This window comes from Ciconia boyciana, chromosome 1 (assembly GCF_034638445.1).
Source record: "Ciconia boyciana chromosome 1, ASM3463844v1, whole genome shotgun sequence".
In the NCBI taxonomy this organism is placed as follows: domain Eukaryota; kingdom Metazoa; phylum Chordata; class Aves; order Ciconiiformes; family Ciconiidae; genus Ciconia; species Ciconia boyciana.
The window spans coordinates 85,353,956-85,373,468 of NC_132934.1; the positions used below are offsets into that span (position 1 = coordinate 85,353,956).

The 19,513-nt window shown below is 45.6% G+C and overlaps 2 protein-coding genes across 3 annotated transcripts; one reads left to right on the plus strand and one right to left on the minus strand.

The window, feature by feature from the left end:
- Window positions 1–1,007: 1,007 nt before the first annotated feature.
- On the minus strand, window positions 1,008–4,542 carry C3AR1 (complement C3a receptor 1). Its single transcript, XM_072850808.1, has 2 exons — window positions 4,384–4,542; window positions 1,008–2,539 (listed from the first exon to the last, which is right to left on the minus strand). The coding sequence occupies exon 2, from the start codon at window positions 2,530–2,532 to the stop codon at window positions 1,414–1,416; it is 1,119 nt and encodes a 372-aa protein (XP_072706909.1). The 5' UTR covers window positions 2,533–2,539; window positions 4,384–4,542; the 3' UTR covers window positions 1,008–1,413.
- A 6,811-nt stretch (window positions 4,543–11,353) lies between these two features.
- Window positions 11,354–19,013, plus strand: NECAP1 (NECAP endocytosis associated 1). 2 transcript variants are annotated; one of them, XM_072878365.1, is made up of 9 exons: window positions 11,354–11,561; window positions 12,641–12,736; window positions 12,845–12,945; window positions 13,093–13,197; window positions 13,607–13,688; window positions 14,092–14,200; window positions 14,283–14,469; window positions 16,409–16,502; window positions 16,623–19,013. In XM_072878365.1, exons 1-9 carry the CDS (start codon window positions 11,464–11,466, stop codon window positions 16,669–16,671), a joined length of 921 nt encoding a protein of 306 aa, XP_072734466.1. In that variant the 5' UTR covers window positions 11,354–11,463; the 3' UTR covers window positions 16,672–19,013. The 2 variants fall into 2 exon arrangements, with proteins under 2 accessions (XP_072734466.1, XP_072734474.1); XM_072878373.1 differs by lacking the exon at window positions 12,641–12,736 and having other exon boundaries at window positions 11,356–11,561; window positions 16,623–19,000.
- Window positions 19,014–19,513: the final 500 nt, after the last annotated feature.

Below are 19,513 nucleotides of genomic sequence, written 5' to 3' on the forward strand. Positions count from 1 at the left end.
GTCAGGTGGGCAGGGTTCCCACCTCCTTACCTTAGAAACAGAATTTGGGTGTGGACACTGCTAAATTAACAGCCCACACCTATATGTACCTTAGGATTGAGACTTTTTAGGATGTCAAGAGAAAGAGTTGAAAGTTCTCACAGCTGGCTGTTCTCAGGGCACTGAGATCACCAAATCTTTCAACTCGTGCTCACCAGAACGGCAAAGTGAAAACTATACCAATGCTTAGTGGCTGTTTGTCATACCATTTGCTGACCTTACACCTTTAAGGAAGTACTAACACAAAAAGCAGATTTTAAACCACTTCCTTAGAGTACCTAGGAAACATACTTCTGCTTTTCAGGAGCAGGGCGCATTCAAGCTTGGGAAACACTCTGAAATAGCCTGTCTGGATGAAATTTTTATCTTCCTCCACCAGAAAGACATGAGAAGCACATCTCTCTTGTAGAGAGCAAGACATGACTGTGCCACCACACGCTTCCCCACCTTCTTGGGGTCAGACTAGAGGTTATCACTTCTCAGTTCCAGGGTTTTACCAAATGGCTGATAGTCCAGCAGCCACCTAATCTAGTTCATCAATGACTGCAGTTGCTCAAATCCTGCTTGTGTGCCATCTTAAAATGCAGTAGGTACATTTGGATAATCTTGGACTACTTCCTAAAAGGAAGATTTGGGACTCCGGTGGTGGAGGGAGTGTTGGGGACACAGTGAGTGAGTGCATGCTAACGAACATAGCTATAGCTTGTGCATTGGACCAGTTACTACTGTACAGTGATGTATTTGCCAGGACAAAGAAATATCTTGTGCATCTACCAGGGCATGAAAGTCAGTTCAATGCAGCTGACTGGGGCAAGTGCTGTTCTAATGCACTGCTGTAAGAAAATGTAGCACTACCCTCTAGGGAAATCTTCAGAAAAAAAACCCTCAGGCCCCAAGTATAGTCAAAGGAGAGGAAAGATGGGATGACAGGTTCCAGGGAGAGACATCAAAGTTAGTTTCATCTCCAGTTTATCAAAGACACGAGATGTAGAACATAGACATATGCAAAAACTCTAATGACATTCTCATCTAGCAATTCAGAGGTTAAACTACATCATCCCACCACAAATCATTCTGCAAGCCTGCTTTCTTCCTTAAAGGTTGAAGTACTCTGTGTCTCCTGCTTCACCAGTCTTCCCTCAGATTATTACTCTTCGTACTTCCAACTTCCCATCTCTCTAGAGCAGGATGTAAAGGGGGTTAGCTGTTCCGATCTGAACCATCTCAGTGCCCTGTGTGTGGATCTGCAGATTAATCAAATGTGTTGAAGCAAAAAAAGCTGTTAAGTGGAGGGCCATAGCTTTAAAAAAAGCTGTTAATTCATGTGCAGGCCCATTGCTCAGTCTTTCTACAGTGGTGATCAGAAGTCCTGCGTTATACTGTGCTGCTAATGTCCTTCTCTGTTGAAGTCTTGCTTCTGTCAAGGGAGTAAGGGATTGAACGCGTTGGTTCCTCAGTAAAGGTACCTTCCAAGATTCCTTGCAGTGATTGCTGTGCCTTTGTCCTGAAGTCCCGTCCCACAAAAACATAGAGCAGGGGGTTGATGCAGCTGTTGGCATACGCAAGTGCTGTAGAGAGGTGATCCCAGAGGATCAAGGACTCCCTCAGTCCTGTTCCGAGAGTAGGTACGAGGCCCAGAATCCCAACTACGTGGTATGGAGCCCAGCAGATGAAGAATGCAGCTACCACGAGCACAATTGTTCGCAGCATCTTGCTGCGTGGCTTGTGAAACTGATTTGCACGTGTTCTGAAAGCAATAAGGGCATAGCAAACTGCCATTATGCCAAAGGGGAGTACAAAGCCAAAGACAGCCCTAGTGATGTTTATTACCACTAAGGCAAGGGGTACAGAATAATCACTTTCATAGAAATTTCCCCATGAGTCATTACCACTGTATGCTAAAGGTGAGTATTTTTCCAATAACTCATTTACAGAATCATCCATATAATCTAGCACTTCATCATCTCCAAAATTGTACCCACACTCAGTTTTGCCATCATAAGTGCTAGTCTCACGGTAGTAAAAGACAGGACAGCAAAAAATGAAGGCCAGGATCCAAATGCCACTGCATATTAGTGATATAAATTTCACTGTTCGATGATTTTGACACCAGACAGGTTTCATCACAAGGAGGCACCGGTCAATGCTGATGGCCACAAGTAGGAAGATGCTAGCAAACATGGTGAAGATTATGACTGATGGAATGACTTTGCAGAGGAACCAACCATACGGCCAGTGTTCGTAGAGGGCCAGGTGAACAATGGAAAATGGCAAGGACAAGCAGCACATGAAGTCAGACGCAGCAAGGTTTAGGAACCAGACAATGTTCACAGACCTTTTCATTTTCAGACCTGCTACCCAGATCACCAATCCATTGCCTGGGATACCTATGATGAAAACGGTGATGAAGATAGCAATGGAGACAATGGATTCTGATGCATAATATACAGCAGCCTGTTCACGTGAACTGCTATTACCCAGGAGTTGAGGCATTCTGTAGCTATAAAACAGAAAGCAAATTAGTAAGCAATTTACACTCTCCTCCCCAAATTCTTCTCTTTATCTGTGCTAAAGCATCTCTGAGTCAGGTGGCAGTGCAGAGTTGTCAGGGTACAAAGGCATCGGTCTATACAAGTTTGTGCTAAAGGTTTACTAATCTGACCATTATACACCTTCATCATTCTCATGGTGGCTAAGCTACATAAGCCCCACTATTCAAACAGCGGGCTTGTATACACTTAAGTTCTCCTATCTCTGTCATTCCCTTTGATTTCAGTCTGGTTCTTTTTAGTCTCCACTCTAAAGTGGAGCTCTCTATTCACATGCCCACACTATCACCTGGTGTCTTCCTGATCGACTTCCAGCTTTGTATACACTTCTTCAGAAAGTAAGTCAGCATTTTAGTTCCTTTTTCCTTTAAAATGAGTGATTTCTTCTGGCATAACCGGTCAAATAGGTTTAGGTTGGGAAAGCAATGCTTGTCTTAATGAAATAACCCTGCTCCACTTTCTGGACATTATAAATAGAACAGGCAGGACAGCAACTCTGTCTGCTAAGGGGTATTTCTAGGGAAGTCTCAGTAAGCACTTCCTTCTCCCTGCTTTTGTTCTGAGCTCTCTGCTGGTTCCTTAGAAAGCTAGTCTTGATGAGGAGAAAGGCAAGAAATGAATGGTTTAAGAAGAACAGACAAAGATTTAGTTGTAGAAAGAAAAATTAAAATACAGAGTAATAGCAGTAATGTTCTTGAGCCATTTTAGATAAAAGAAAAGGTGTCTTACTGCAAGACAATGAAGCTGAGCCACAGAATACTTAAGTGATGTTTCAAAACTATGAGAACAGTAGTGGAAAAACTTTGATTGCTCAATTATTCTTGGACTTAGATATTAGTAAATTTAGAAAGTAAAAGTAAAGGAAATCTAGCAAAGTCAAGACAGAACTGACAAAAAGAGCCTGATCTTCATCCTTTAGGCTTTAATAGAATTGTTTATAAAATCGCTGTTAACTAAACCCTTGCCGAATCAATGAAGACAGTTGTGTTGCTCAAAGGTCCCTAAAAGCAGTACCAGAATGCAAGGAAACTGCATAGGTAAGAGCTGAATACAGCCTGCAGAAGCAGCTGAGGAGACATGAACAAGACAACCCAGACTGATTCTATTTTAACCTCTATTATGCCAGTATTTAAATGCCAGTCAGGGACTGTTGTGTGCAGGACTAAATATCAATATTATTAAAAAAAATATTCCAAATCACCAATCTCTCTCTTGCATAACATATAGCCTAAATGTGGAGCAATGCATAAGTGTTAGAACTGCTTCACCCTGAAAAAACTGAGATAAACAGTTGTAACAAACATTGTAATTTGCCACTTTTTGGTAACAGTTGCTAAGAGGCTTTTAGGTGAGGGTGACCTGCAAGGAAAGCTATGAAAGAAGTCACTGGAAGGCAGCTGGGGACTTAAAATTCTAACAAGTTTATTCCATTTCCTGTGGTCTTGCTCATATATGCAGAAGCGACTTTTACAGGGACAGCTGGAGAACAGTGTTGCAAGAGCTGAATCTTGCTGCCTCCCCATATAGCTACAGAAGTATCAAGTGGTATGAAGAGGACAGGGAATCAAGGAATGCTGTAAAGATAGTAATACAAATCCTACTCCAAAGCAAACTGAGGGATGAATCAATAAGAAGATACTGCCCACGCTATGTTTTCAAGAGTGCTAAAGAGCTGCTATGTGGTTATGAAGATGGAAGGGGGAACTGGAGGGGAGAGAGAGAGGTTTTCGGGAGTGAAGAATAAGAAATTGCAATTTGAAGAGGAAAGCAGAATTCTGCAGCTTATTATACCTACCTGAGTGAAGCAGATATTTCGGTGTGTCAGGGAGCAAGTACCACCAGTCCTGTCTTTGGAGTGACTGAAAAAAGAAACTCACATGACGTTTTAGGAACTGCTTTTTTCCTGTATGTGTGTTTGCTAAGTATGTTCTTTCACCCTGACGGAAAGGCTTAGAATAACTCATATTTGAAGTTTTAGAAATGATCTGCTGATAAAATAAACGAACAGTCAAAGCAAAAGAAGTTGTCTCAACACCATCAAAATAAAATAGTGCCCTGAGTCAAAGAATAATAGAAAGCAAGGGAATGATAGGCACAGACATATACTTTACTATAGTTTCCATAAGACAACTGAATCAGATGTCTTGCCTGTTGCCATAACGCTGACCTTCGCTTGATGTAATTCATAATTCCAAGCCCTACCATGCCATCATCAGGTGTCTGGTCTGTTGGCTTGTAGCCACTTCCATATTTTATCAGATCAGCACATTCACCTAGCTAATCCCATTTCTGGGATTCTCGTCAATCCAGATGAGCTTCTGTCCCAGCTTGAGACAGCTTAGTTCACCAAATACAGAACATTGTACTCAGCAAACCATAATTGGTCATGTCAAAGGGATTTTAATCTGATTTTTGACCTTTCAGGGTATTCAAAGTCTTCTTTTTTTTTTTTTTTTTTTTAAAGAAGGAACTTGACTGATAAAAAGTAAGAAGTGGTTAACTGAAATGCTGATAGCACAAAATGTGGCAAGACATCTAGGGCAAGGCATTTCAAATGTGCAAAGGTAGGGTTCCCCCTCGCCCCTCCCAATTTGGGAAATCAAGACTGCTAGCAGAAATGACAAAGCTCAGACATACAAGAATCAGCCTCGGTATTTTGGTTTTTGTCTGGAAAATGAACCAGGACAGAGCAGAGTTCTGCTCCGGAGCATGTCTCTGTGAAACACACGAATGCTGCCTCCAACACTAAAACCATGAAACCAGAAACAGGAAAACAGGTCAGGGCTGGGCTGTACCGCCAAAGACGGACGGGCTGTCAGCAGCCTGCCTGAGGAAATTTTCCTGGTAGAGGAAAATTCCTCTAACTGCGTCTTATTCTCAGCTGCCATCTTTCCTGGGGTATCCTCAGACCCAGACAGAGCGTTGATAGGAGGGTACTTCTACTGGCTCCTGTTGGCCAAGGGATGTGCAGCCTTTTCACCACCATATGACTCGCTAGCTCTAGTCACACCCTCCATTGCAAGAAGCTCCTTCTCCACCAGTTGGCCAGCTCCAATCCTCCCAGTTAAAACCTCTCCCCTGCAGCCAACCGTGACACAGCATGCACTTTATTTTTAGTCCAGCCAGCTCACCCTGGACAGTGATGAGATGATGTGGTACCTCTCTGTATAGATTTCCAGATCAATGAACCTTTTAAGCAGTTTGACTAGTGAAGCATTTTGCACCTCAGCATAAAGGGCCTAATGATGTAGGCACCCAAAGGAGATGGTCCAAGGAGGAAAAAGGACATTTTATTACTTTCATAAAATGGTTACTTAGATCAGACCAGACCTTTGACTTGCAGCTTTGATGGTAATCCCAAATCACCATACTGCATTCTTTTCTTCTCTTTTGGATCTCTCCCTTCCCCTCATGATAAACAGACTGAGTTAGCTTAGAAAGGCCCTAATTCACAGAATCACTGAATAGTTGAAGTTGGAAGACTGTCTGGAGACTGTCTAGCCCAACCCCACTGCTCAAAGCAGGGTTAGCTAGAGAAGATTGCCCAGGACTGTGTCCAGTTGGGTTTGAGTATCTCCACAGAAGGAGACTCCACAAACTCTCTGGGCAACCTGTTCCAGTGTTCAACCACCCTCACAGTAAAAAACTGTTTTATTGTGTTCAGATGGAACTTCCTGTGTTTCAGTGTGTGCCCATTACCTCTTGTCCTGTCACCAGGCACCACTGAAAAGAGTCTGGCTCCATTGCCATTAAACACTGCCATCAGATAGATATCTTTTCCAGGCTGAACAGTCCCAGCTCTCTAAGCCTATCCTTGCATGACAGGTGTACCAGTCCCTTCATTACCTTAGTGGCTTTCCACAAGTTTCACTCCACTATGTCCACGTCTCTCTAGTACTGGGGAGCCCAGAACTGGACCCAGCACTCTAGATGTGGTCTCACCGGTGCTGAGTAGAGGGGAAGGATCACCTCCCTTGACCTGCTGGCAACACTCCTCCTAATCTAGCCCTGGCAGCTATTGGCATTCTTTGCTGTGAGGGTGCATTGCTGGCTTACGTTCAGCTTTTTGTCCACCAGGACCACATCATCATAATTCTCTGCAAAGTTGCTTTCCAGGTGGTCAGCCCCTAGCATGTATTAGCGCATGGGGCTGTTCCTTCCCAGGTGCAGGTCTCTGCACTTCTTGCTGACTTTCATGAGGTTCTTGTCTGCCGAATTCTCCAGCATGTCCAGGTTCCTCTGAACGGCAGCACAGATACCTGGTGCATGAGCTACTCCTACCAGTTTTGTATCATCTGCAAACTTGTTGAGGGTGCACATTGCTTCATCACCCAGGTCATTAATGAAGAGTAAATAGTACTGGAACTAGTGTCAACCACAGCCGGACACCATTAATGACTGGTCTCCAGCTGGACTTAGTTCTTCTGATCACCACCGTCTGAGCCCAGCAGTTCAGTGACTATTCTATCCACCTCACTGTCCACTTATCTAGCCCATACTCCATCAGCTTGTCTATGAGGATGTTGAAGTTTATCTTGATGTATAGACTCAACTGGCCACCACAACAAGTTGCCTAAAACCTTAATGCAAGTTACCATTTATATTGCTGTTTCAGGTTTGTTATTACCAGTCTATCAGTTACTAAATAGTTATACCCATATACAATTCTAAAAATGTGATCAGTATATTTACAAAAGCCTCCCTCCTGCAAAAGTATGTAGGTTGTCTCCAAAACACTTTGGCAAGAACTGAGAATTCCACTTGTATTTCATATTTCTGCTACTACTACTGCAGTTCTACAAAGCTTTGCAGCCCCTCTCAGATCTCCCATCCGTTTCTCTGCAGGTGGAGTGACTAGATAGCTATGATCTTTCACAGACCCTGAATGTTCCTTGTGTCTATTGCAAACCCATCTTCCTAAAAAAACCTGTTCAAAACTCTCCCTATAAAGCTAAGCCAAAAGCTAAAACTGTTCCTCTAGAAAGCATACTGCAGTGGTCTGGTGGCCAGTCTTTGCTGTGCACTTGTTCTCATGGTCACAACTGCGCACTTAGTTTCATAGGGACTCTCCAGTGACATTAAGTATCTGCAGGGTTGCCCTGCACTGGTATTCCTCAGACTCTCCTCTTTAGACAATCCACTGAATGACCCCAAGGCATTTTTGTACATTGCTAAGTAAGCTCAGGTAAGCACAAGCTTTGGACACCAAGCCGGGAACTTGGCAAAACTGGTACGTACATAGATCATACCTAATTAAAAAGTAGCTCTTCGCAATAACAGGTTCTCAGTACTGGGTGAGCGTTTGGGTCAGATGTTTTACCAGGGCATTTTCAGTGAAGGAAGCACCATTTGAAATAGTATTTGGACTGTTTTGTAAAAATGCTTATCTTGGGATTAACCTTTAAGTTATCTAATGAGTCGCTTTGTGAGACTGGTTTCCCCGGTACCTTCTGAGCGGAGAAGGAAAATTCCAAATGTTGGGTTCATCCATTAAGTACATTCCTGAACAATGCCCTAATTTTTTTTCTTAAATAAGCAAAGCAAAAAGCAAAGCAAAAGCCCAAATGATTCTTCTGCATGGTTTATTACCAGGCTACCTACGGATTGGCATGAACTGTGTATTTTACCCTATTTGTGTAGGCCTTTTTATTTGCACAGCTCATATGATTGAACATTGTGGAGTTCCACCCAAGATTTCTGCTGTTCCTTGATTTTCATTCATTGAAGATTTCTGTGTGGGAAGAACATGGATCCTCCATTGCTTTCATAGTCTGATTTTAAATATGTTCTCCTTCAATATGTCAACCTCTCTGCTTAATCCTTTAAAAAAAAAATTAAGAAACACTAGCTATTATTGGCAGTGCTTTGTATTTTCTTGGTCCAGAGATGCTTGTTTGAAAAAGACAGAAGAATGTTATGTTCTCTGCTGGTTAAGTCTCAATGGAATTGAATGGGAGATGTGTTCCTGGTGTCCTGGTGCTGCTTGCGCATCTTGCCTCACATGCCTTATAAAAGCTGGCCCTTTGCCACTCTCTCATCTTAGATGCTCTCCTTCTAGAAGAACTGTAGGAGGATTGTGGCACACTGAATGACAGCACAATAAAGAGGCAGGCAAAATTTAACATTGCTAATTGTGAATTATTGAATTTGGAAAAGCAACCATAACGATACATACAGAGTGCTGTACTCTAGATAAGTTATTACCATTCAAAGAAAAAACTTAGCAGTCACTGCAGGAAGTCCTATGAAAAATCACGTCAACGTGCAATGCTATTCAAGAGGTAAATATAACGGGAAGTATTCAGTTGCTTCTTGAATACTGAATGCTGTGGTAGTCCTTGATCTTAAAAACAACTATAGAATCAGAAATGATACAGAAAGTGATGACTAGACAGCCATGGCTCAGAATGGCTTCTTTTGGTGGACAAGCTAAATAGACGAGAATGCTTCACCTTGGGAAAGAGACATCTAAGTGGCAGTATGAGAGACACATGGAGAAGGTGGCACAAGAATTCTTATAGCACAAGAACTAGGAGGTATCAAATGAAATGATCAGGTAGAAGTTTGAAAACAAAAAATTACACTTTTTTGTATTGCACAATTAGATTTGTGGCTCCAGGGATGATATGGGTAACCAAAAGTATAAATAAACTTAAAAAAAGCAATTAGATTAATCCATAGAAGGAAAGTCTATAAAATATTGCTAACAAATGCACACCAAACCCCTGGCCCACAAAGCCCTTACACTACAGATTGCTAGGCTAGTATACTAGGAAAGTGTAATTCTGTATTGTTTTATAGGCTTTCTTTAAGCAGCTCTGTTCTTTTCCAAGGTTTGCCTCTCATGAACCTCTTTGCCTTAACTCTGGCAGTCTGGCAAGTGATGTAACACTGGCATATTGCAAGCAGGGAGGCAGAGCCTTCTTTTACACTGTGGCACATATTTGCATTAAGTATTGGTGCCAGGTATTCCTACTAGTTCTTGTGCAGGCTGCAAGATACCCGGGCAGGTATCTGTCCCACTCCAGCGTGCAGCCTGGCAGGGTACCCACCCAGCAGTGTGGGCCTCTGCTCCCTGGGATATTAAGATCTGCCACAAAGCAGAGCATGTCAGCCCCTCCCTCCTGCTCCCGGGAAGCAGAGCAAGCTGGCAGAGGGGAAGGGGAAAAGGAAGCGGTGCATTTGCATCATTCCATATCTGTTCAAGTACTTAGCTCACACCAGTCATGTGTCTTTCCTGTGTATCTACTCATACAGCTATCAACATAATTTCTGGGGAAAACTAGGCCAGTTACATTTAGATATGCTAGTTAAATTACAAGTATCCTACGTTGTTAGTCTTAATAACCCAAGACTATTCCTGTCCTTGCCTTCAAAATAGCTTCACTTACCAGGTCTATGTAATCAGCAGCACAGACCCCCTTTCTTTGTTTCAAAATTCTCCTGCACGGGACACTGTCAGAGATACAATGCTGAGCTAGTTGGACGTTTGACCTGACAGGACAGCTTGTTTGACTGCCGTGATTGAGGTTCATTACCACCCTGTTCCACTTATCTCTGGAAACAGCAAGAAACAAATCTCCAGATACCGTTTCAGCTCTCACTGCATTAACTAACACTGCTCCATACCGGAAAAAAAAAATTCCTCAAACTTAGTGCTGTTTCATTCACTTTTTGCTTAACCCTCAGCAATAAACTGTGCTCACTCAGTCTTCCATGGATAGCTTAAATTACTTCCTAGCACAATTAGCTCATGTTATGCCCACCCCTGGCTCTGTGGATATATTAACTCTGTAACTTTTCTTACGCCTTTTCTTCGTTTTCAGAGCAAACTTTTAGTACTTTTAGAGACTCAGTCACAGGCTGCTGCAGAGCAGTACCCTTCAACACCAGTCTTCACCGGGAAGTCACTGACTATTAAAAAAATAGCAGTTTAAATGCTACTAGTCTTTATCTTATTTGATAAATAAACTAGTATCTATGCACTTATTTTGGCCACATTTCTGGGAAGTCACACTCCTGAAATTAACTTTTATGTAGCAGGCATTTTCACCACTTCCAGCTGCAGAACTTGTAATGGTTTGTGCTGTGTTTTCTCTTTGGTTTGCTGTTTTACCAAAGGCCTCCTGATCCCAGCACCACAGGCCACACGAAAATCCATTTTCACTTAAAACCCAAGCTTTGACCCTGCAGAAAAGAAAAACACGCAGGGAAGAACAGAAGCACCCCAGCCCACTGCCGAGGGCACCCAGGGATCCACGAGCTCCCCCCAGATGTTCGGGTGGCGGCACAAAACCCAGCCCCATGTTTCGGCGCGGCCCAGCCCTGGCCTCGCAGCTCTCGGCGACACACCGGCCCCTTTTGCTCGGTGCCACCGCAGTCTGGAGCCCGCGACCGGCGCCCCCTCCCGCCTTCCAGGCTGGCGGCAGGACAGCAGCTCAGGGCCTCCCCAGCACCCAGGGCGGGGACCCGGCCTCCCCAGGGGCGCGTTAGCCCGCCCTGCTCTGCCCGCTCCCAGCATGGCCGCGCCCGGGTCCAATATGGCGCCCGGCACCACTTCATCAGCCCGAACCACAGCCCGAACCAAACATGGCCGCGCCAGGCCCAGTGGGGAACTGCCAGGGTTCAAGATGGCGCCGACCCCCGCCTCTATGTCAGAAACTGCTCCAAGATGGCCACCTCCCCGGCCCCGGCGCTTTGCTGCCAGGATCCAAGATGCCTTCCTCCACGCCTTCAATGTGACTTGCTTCCCGCCCCGCCACCCCAGCGCCCCTAGGCGGCGTCTGCCCTCATCAAAGATGGCGGTCGGAAGCGCCCCCAGTTATTAGGTTCCCACCCCTTGCTCCTCGCTGGGTTGTTGGGGTTCGCGGCTGAGATGGCGGCGGCTGAGCTGGAGTACGAGTCCGTCCTCTGCGTGAAGCCTGATGTCAACGTCTACCGCATCCCGCCGCGCACCTCCAACCGCGGGTACAGGTGAGGGAGCATGCAGCGCCCGGCATCGCCCTGGCTTGGCGCGGCCCAGCCCCTGGCTGCCCTGCCCGCGGGCAGGGCAGCCAGGGGCTGGGCCGGGGAAGGGGCGTCCTCGCCCCGAGCGGGGCCTTGAGAGGCTGTGGCCTGCGGCCGCAAGCAGGTCAGGCCTGTTCTCTGAGGCCTTAGTCCCCACCGGCTGCAGCTTTGGGGGAAGTACGGCTTGAGCCGTCTCTCGTAAGTGGTCTGTGCCTAGAAGCGGGAGCCTTTGCTCCGTGCTGTGGAGGAGCAGGGGCTGCTTTGTTAATCATGTGCAGGAGGTGAGGGCACCTGAGCAAGTTGTTCTTCCAGGCAGAGCTGACCTCCACTCCCAATTTGCCCGGCTCCCTGGGACGTGAGTCTGATGTGGTATAATGGCATGTTGAATTTGGCCTGTTGGCTCTCACAGTAGTGGGGAGGAAGCCAGGAGTTCATAATGATTCTTAAGAAAAGATTGCAGGATCAGGAGTTAGAAATGCCTTCTCTCTCTTTAGCTGAAATCAGTGGAGTGTGACTTTGTAAGCTGTGCCCACAGACTTTCAGGAGAAATGGGTTCATGCTCTGAAGCACTGATGGGTGCTGGTGGTACTCGCTGAACTTGGCAGACTGTCACTGCTGTGGATGCTGTGCCTGGCTGCGGGTGTCTGCTTCCAGTTGTAAAATCCTGTAGGCTGGGGTTTGTTTTCTCTCTTTTTTTTTTTTCCTCTTTTCTTTTTTCGCCTCACAACAGTCTGTAGCAAAGAGTTTGATGGGCTAGTCAAGATGGCTGTGTGTATGATGTGCAAGTTACCTAGTGTAAGCTATCTGGCTCTAGGTTCAGAGGTACTTGATACTATTTTACTCTGTTGATGTAAAATAATGGAGTGGCTTTTCAGCATGTGATTAATTTTTGGGGTCTTCCTGATGCTCACAAGTCACTTACTAGTTGCTTTTGGTCTTACTGTTCCAGGTGAGTTTCTGGGTTTCAGTCTCCCCTCTTCTGCAAGCTTATAAAGGTAAAGACAGAGTTGATGTTCTCCGGACTGCATCTATTTCCCTTTACCTAGAGGAAAGAGAGGCCAGTCAGAGCCATGTGTGTCAATTGGCAGCGATGGAGAGGAGCTGAGATGTCATATATTGTTCGGGGAGAGAAGTGGAATAAGGTGCAGTTGCAGGTGTTGAAGGTTTGGGAGCAGAGACTTTTGCTGAGATGGTTGGGCAGAAGTGGAGGGGTTGATGTACAGTCAGTTAACAGTTGCTTTTCTTTTCAGGGCATCTGACTGGAAACTGGACCATCCAGACTGGACAGGGCGGCTTCGTGTCACCTCCAAAGGCAAAACTGCATACATAAAACTGGAGGATAAGGTTTCAGGTAAGGGAAAGGCTGTGGCTTGGCAAGACTGTGACTACGATTGCTGCTTATGAGCCTGTGCTTCTAAGCCTGCTCAGAGCTGTGCATTGCAGCCCTGGCCATGCTTTAGCAAGAGGTTACTCTCCTTAACACCCAGTTTGTCTGCAGGAGAACTCTTCGCCCAGGCTCCTATAGATCAATACCCTGGCATTGCAGTAGAGACTGTGACGGATTCCAGCCGCTATTTTGTCATTCGAATTCAGGATGGGACTGGTGAGTTGAGGGGTCATGTATGTGCCAAGTGCTAGAGGTGGAGGAGACTTAGCCTGATGGAGCTGGGTGTATGCCAGGTAGATTGAAATGGTGTTGGGAGTGCTGAAAAGACTGGGTAGTGTTCCTGGAGGGGTAGGAAGCTAAGGTTAACAGAGGAGGGTTTTCTACATTGCACAGAGTCCAGGGGCTGGGAAGGAACATTCAGTTTCTGAGAGTGCCATATGGGATGAAGGGTGCATCCTGAAGGTTAGGAGCAATGAACTGCTGTGAGCTGCTGGTGTCCAGCTGCAGGTGTGTCAGAGGGAGGTAACAGAGAGTGGTTTAGGAGAAGGAGAAGGATTTTGGAGTGAATGAACACAAGAGCCCATTTGCAGAGCACCTCCAATGACTCCTCCTGTTTCCTTGCTAGGACGAAGTGCTTTTATAGGCATTGGCTTCACGGATCGTGGTGATGCCTTTGACTTCAACGTCTCTTTGCAGGATCACTTCAAGTGAGTTGTGCTTTTCTGGAATGCTGTTTTTCCTCTGGCCTGTAGAACACGGCGGGTGGTGGTGCATGTTCATTTTGGCGCAGGCTTCCTTGGCATGGTCATGAAGCCCTGCTCTGGCTCCATCAGGGGCACTTGCATGTGCTGCCAACTGTCATGCAAGCTGAGAGTCCTGCAGGGTCAGATCTGTAAGTCTTAAGCTTAGATCCTGTGATGCTACAGGTGCAGTGCTAGTCTCTTGGGTTGGTGGTGGTCCCAGCTTTTTGCTGTATTACACTGGAAGTAGGGAGGTAGTTGGTTTATCAAGGCAAGGTAGCTCTTTGGCGGAGTGGGGAGAGGAGCCATGCATTTTTCTGAAACCCTGTTCCCCTTTGCCACAGGGGCTTATGTCTTCCTCTCTTCTTAGGTGGGTGAAGCAGGAGACTGAGATCTCCAAGGAGTCCCAGGAAGCTGACACACGTCCCAAACTAGACTTAGGGTTTAAAGAAGGGCAGACCATCAAACTGAACATTGGGGTAAGCATCCCAGTTTACTCCGCTTCTTTCTCTGGATATGCCAATGGAGACTATTCCTCAGTTGTCCTTTCTTTCTATACAGAACATGACGACAAAGAAAGGAGGAGCAGCCAAGCCCCGTGTGTCTGGATCAGGGGGCCTAAGCCTGCTGCCACCCCCACCAGGAGGCAAAATTGTAGTCCCTCCTATACCTCCCCCTTCTTCCACAGCCATTGCCAACCATGTCACACCACCACCCGTGCTGAAATCCAGTAATGTGAGCAGTGCAGGTAAACATTAGCATAGAGCAAACAGTCTGTCATACAGTAGTAGGTGCATAGAGAGGGCTGAGGCCTGCTTCAGGGAACTGGTGTTCAATCTAGTGCCAGTGGTGCCCTGTGAGACATGATGAGGCTTTGCTCTCTTTGACCTGAGGATCTCCATGCTTGTTTAATAATACCTGCTTTTTCTCCTTGCAAGGAGGACAGCATTGTAGCTCCTGTCCTTGCAAAAGGAGAAACCAAGCGACTTGGTGAAAATTATCTGGGGGGGGGGGTGGGTGGGTATGAAATGGTTGGATTTTTCTGAACTTGTATGTGCTTTAGGGGCACTGGCAGAGCTGCGTAGGGTGTCCAGAAAAGTACTGCACAGTCACTTGCTTTCTGCAGAAAAATATAGATAGACTTGTGGTTGTTGTTGAAAGATGCAGGAAAAGCACTTCTTGAGTGGCTTTGAATAGGGAGAGAGGAAGCTTTAGTGTGAGCAGCAGAAAGAGGTGCAAAGTATAGTGGGATTGTGGGTACAGTGGGTTATTTTGACCATACGTATATAATATATATAAAACCAATACAATATATACAAATATATATGTTGAACTTCATACATATATGTATGAAGTTCAACAAGGCCAAGTTCAGGGTCCTGCACCTGTGGTGGGGCAATCACCAGTATCAGTACAGACTGGGGGATGAATGGATTGAGACCAGCCCTGCAGACAAGGGCTTAGGGATACTGTTAGGTGAAAAATTGGATATGAGCCAGCAATGTGTACTTGCAGCCCAGAAAGCCAATCATATCCTGGACTGCACCAAAAGAAGTGTGGCCAGCAGGTTGAGAGAGGTGATTCTCTCCCTTTACTCCCCTCTCGTGAGACCCCACCTGGAGTACTGCATCCAGCTCTGGGGTCCCCAGTACAAAAGAGACACGGACCTGTTAGAGTGGGCACAGAGGAGGGCCACAAAAATGATCAGAGGGCTGGAACACCTCTCCTATGAAGAAAGGCTGAGAGAGTTGGGGTTGTTCAGCTTGGAGAAGAGAAGGCTCTGGGGAGACCTTATTGCAGCCTTTCAATATATAAAGGGGGCTTATAAGCAAGATGGAGAAAGACTTTTTACCAGGGCCTGTAGTGAATAGGACAAGGGGCAATGGTTTTAAACTGAAAGATGGTAGATTTACATTGGATATAAAGAAGAAATTCTTTGCAATGAGGGTGGCGAGACACTGGAACAGGTTGCCCAGAGAAGTTGTGGATGCCCAATCACTGGAAGTGTTCAAGGTTGGATTGGATGGGACTTTGAGCAATCTGATCTAGTGGAATATGTCCCTGGCCCATGGCAGGGGAGTTGGACTAGGTGATCTTTGAAGGCCCCTTCCAACCCAAACCATTTTGTGATTCTATAACAAAGAGGTTGCTGTAGTCTTCTGGATGCTGTACACACTTTTAGCGTGATCATACAGAGGTGTCTGGAGAGCTGATGTGAAGGCAGAGATTTTAGCAGTGCTGTACACAGATCGGAGTGAGAAGAAACCACAAGCTTCTGAATAGGGCTGGGCTCCATTGCATGATTTGTACTGTTAAGGTGATGCCTGCTTGGCAACTGTTATGATTGCTGAGCTTGGGCTGAGTCTGAGCCTTATTTCTACTGGGAGAGGTAATATGTCACAAATCTGCCAGTTGGTATGCTAGGTGGAGACTGAACAGTTCTTGAAGATGATGTACCCCTGTAGTAGGAGCTGGAGGCTCAGTGCCTATTCAGCAAAAGGAGCTGCTGTTGTAACAAAATCCTTAAAAAGTCTAACTTCCTTCTTCTGGAGGGAGAGCTGGAGTCAATTCAAAGATTCTCTGTCCCTGCATCCAGCAGCTTGTGTAAGGTGACAGTTTAAATGCCTGTGGGGTTTTCTTCCTGATTAGCTTGACTTTTTTTTTCTTTTTTTTTCTTCTGCCTTAAGATATTCTATTAGACTTAGATGCTCCTGCATCTGCATCCAAGGCACCAGCATCAGCTACCACAGACCTCTGGGGAGACTTCAGCACTGCATCCAGGTAAACTGTGCTGAAGGGAACTGCACACAAGAAGTGTAGTGTCCTGATGGGCACTGGAAGAGCTGTAAGTTAAGAAGTCTTACTAGATCTGCTCCTTTGATTGTCCTTTCTTTGTTTCAGTGCTGTTCCCAATCAGGCTCCTCAGCAGTCCAACTGGGTCCAGTTCTGAATGGTCAAAGCAGTGGAATGGGACAAACTGATGACCAAGAGGCTCTAGAGGCACTAAATGGGATCGGAGGGGGCACAAACCTCTCTAGTCTTCAATCAAAACCAAATTGGGACAATCCTTCCTTTTTAAACCAGATCTTCACTTCAGTCAAAACTTACTATTTTTGATCCCGCAGTGAAACCACTGAACCTAAAGAGAACATACTGACTCCTCAAGGTCGACAAGGAGTAGAGAGGTAGCCTCATCTCTTCCACCCTCTTGGCTGTTACGTAGTACATCCTAGCTCTTTTTCCCCATCTTTCCATACAGGGAAAGCAAGAATCCTCAAGAAGGTGGGTACAGGAGAAGGCTGGGTAGGTGCCTCTGGGTTCCTTGTCCTTTACATTTTCTCTGGTTAGGCTGTTGCTTTTTGTGGCTGCTTTCAATAGTGACTCAAGTCTCTGCAGCTTGGCCTGCAGTGCTGAGGGCAGCTGCATTTGGCTGCAGCTTGTAAATGGAATGTGTAAGGAGATAGGTCTTGTCTCAACACAAACCCCTCTTTGATTAATTACATCTGTGGTGAGGAGTGAACCTCCCCATGCACGCAGTACTCTTCCTCTCTTTGGTGCAATTCTTGATAGTGCTGGATGTTCCTGTGCTCTTGTGGGAGGAGTCATGCAAGTCCTTGAGTAGACCTGCTGGCGTTGTGCTGTAGCTTCAGGTGGGCACCCCATCTTGAGGCTCCTTGTTTGGCTTGCAGGTTCACTGGAGGAACTTCTCTCACTTTCACTCCTTTTTCCCTGCCGCCCCATGCAGAGGCCTCATTGTCATTGAACTGTTTGAACTGGAAATAGCTTAAAAAAAAAAAAAAAGCCTGGTTTTATAACTTGGTCATTCCTTGCACTAGATGACAACCAGGTAATCCCACCACTCAGCATTTCATGTTCCTGCATCACTGTCCTGAGCCCTGGCCTTGTGTTGTGACTTGGCACTGTTTTACAAGTATTGCATATCCATGCCACAGTAAGAACTATGGTGGGACAGTGGATTGTTCTCTGGTGAAGGGACAATCTCCTTCCCCTTTTCAGCTCACACATACCACGTGGGCAAGAAATGTATGGCAGGCCCAATCTTGAGAACTGTGGCAGTGAAATTCTCCCACCTGTGGTCCTTCTTGTGGCTTTTCTTCTGAGGCTAACTTTCTAGGGATGTGAGCTGTTTTTTGTAACTTGGATATTTTTTTCTTTTTAATGTGCTCTAAACCCCCTCTATTTCCTGTGTGGTTTAGGGGGTTAGAAAGAGGTAGAAGACCCTTACTCTCTTCTGTTCTCTTTGGGAGAGTTTCCTAAGGCCCTTTGAGCTGGACACTATTCTGTCTTCAGCAGCTGTGGATGTGATTTGGGGTATAAGTCTGCTGATTACTCTGGGCAAAGCCTGTGGGTGGGCTGGAAACTTCACAATGCTAGCTACCCTCTGTGCTAGCTGATAAGCCAGAACACTAGCTGGGAAGGTGGTCTCAGTGACTCTTCTACAGCTGTACCCAGTTAATAGAACACTAGGGTTTTGGTACTTCACTGGAAGGCTTCTCCCTGTTTTGAACACTCAACCAGCAGCAACACTTTTGTAACTGGGATATGCTCTGCTAGCACACCTGTGCAAGTAAATTTTTCCCTTTGGGCAAAGATTTCCTGGTGAGGCTTTTAAAAGAGAGTAGTTAGCTGTATGCACCTTGTACTTGCAAAGGTCTCTTGTCCTTTTTGTCTTCTTACTACACTGAGGGCGTTTTGGAGACAAAGATTCACTTAGACCATCCCTCTGGGAAGCAAAATTCTTGAAAATAGATCTAAAGCTGCTGCAGTTCCACTTGTGGAAGTGGGGACCAGACTGCTCCTGGATGTATTTTAAGTAGTCATTTAATCCTGATCCCCGGCTGTCTTGGGACAAACTACCACCCCTCCCCCACCTTCATAGTCACTCCTGCAGTCTCATTGTACTTAAACCCGCTGCCTCCTCTGAATTTGTGGGTGGCTATAATCTGCTAGCGAAGTCATGGACTCTGCTGGTTGGCTTTTTGTTTTCTTTTTCTTTTTTTGCTCAAATCATTGTGAGGTCCTGTCATTTCAACTATGTATCAGTTCCCCAAACCAAGGAAGTTCATGGCACCAATTAACAACTAACTAGGAGCCTCTTCTGTATTGTCTTAGTTAGTATTCTGGAGATAATATATTATGTATTTGAAAAGCTGAAGAAGCAAAAATTAAAGATATATGTATATAAAGCATAAGATGTACTGGTGCAAATGGTAATTAAACAAGTAATATTGGGGAAAAGAATGTCATGAGTCTTCTAAGTTGTCAAATTGTTGTTGCTTTGGAAGCCCTGCAGATTGAAGGTCTTTATATCTCCAGCAAGATCCTAGTAGCCTACTTATCCTTCCGCAAGTGCGTTATGGCCTGCAGACTGGGCAAGAACAACTTTAGGAGTGAATGGGTTCAGGCTCTGTCTGGGCAAAGAAGTAGGAGCATGGAAGAACAACACAAAAATGACCTATGGCTGTTCCAAATGGGGTAAAAAAACCAACCAAACAACATGGAAACAGGCCTGACTGTAGGTGTGTGTGTGATGCTTGATAAGAATGTGGATAAAACTAGCAAGTGAGAAAACTTAGTTGCCCTGCCATTTAGCATTTCAGACATTAGAGGCTTCTACACCCTGCAGATGTTTTCAGAATTGATTCTTGTCATGCTTGTAAATGGGAATCAGTCTCTCTGCTAACTGCAGAGATGAGCAAGGTGAGCTGAGTGGGCCCTTTGTCAGGGAGCAGCAAGGGCAGGCTGCTCTGAAAGGCAGAGCAAGCTAGAAG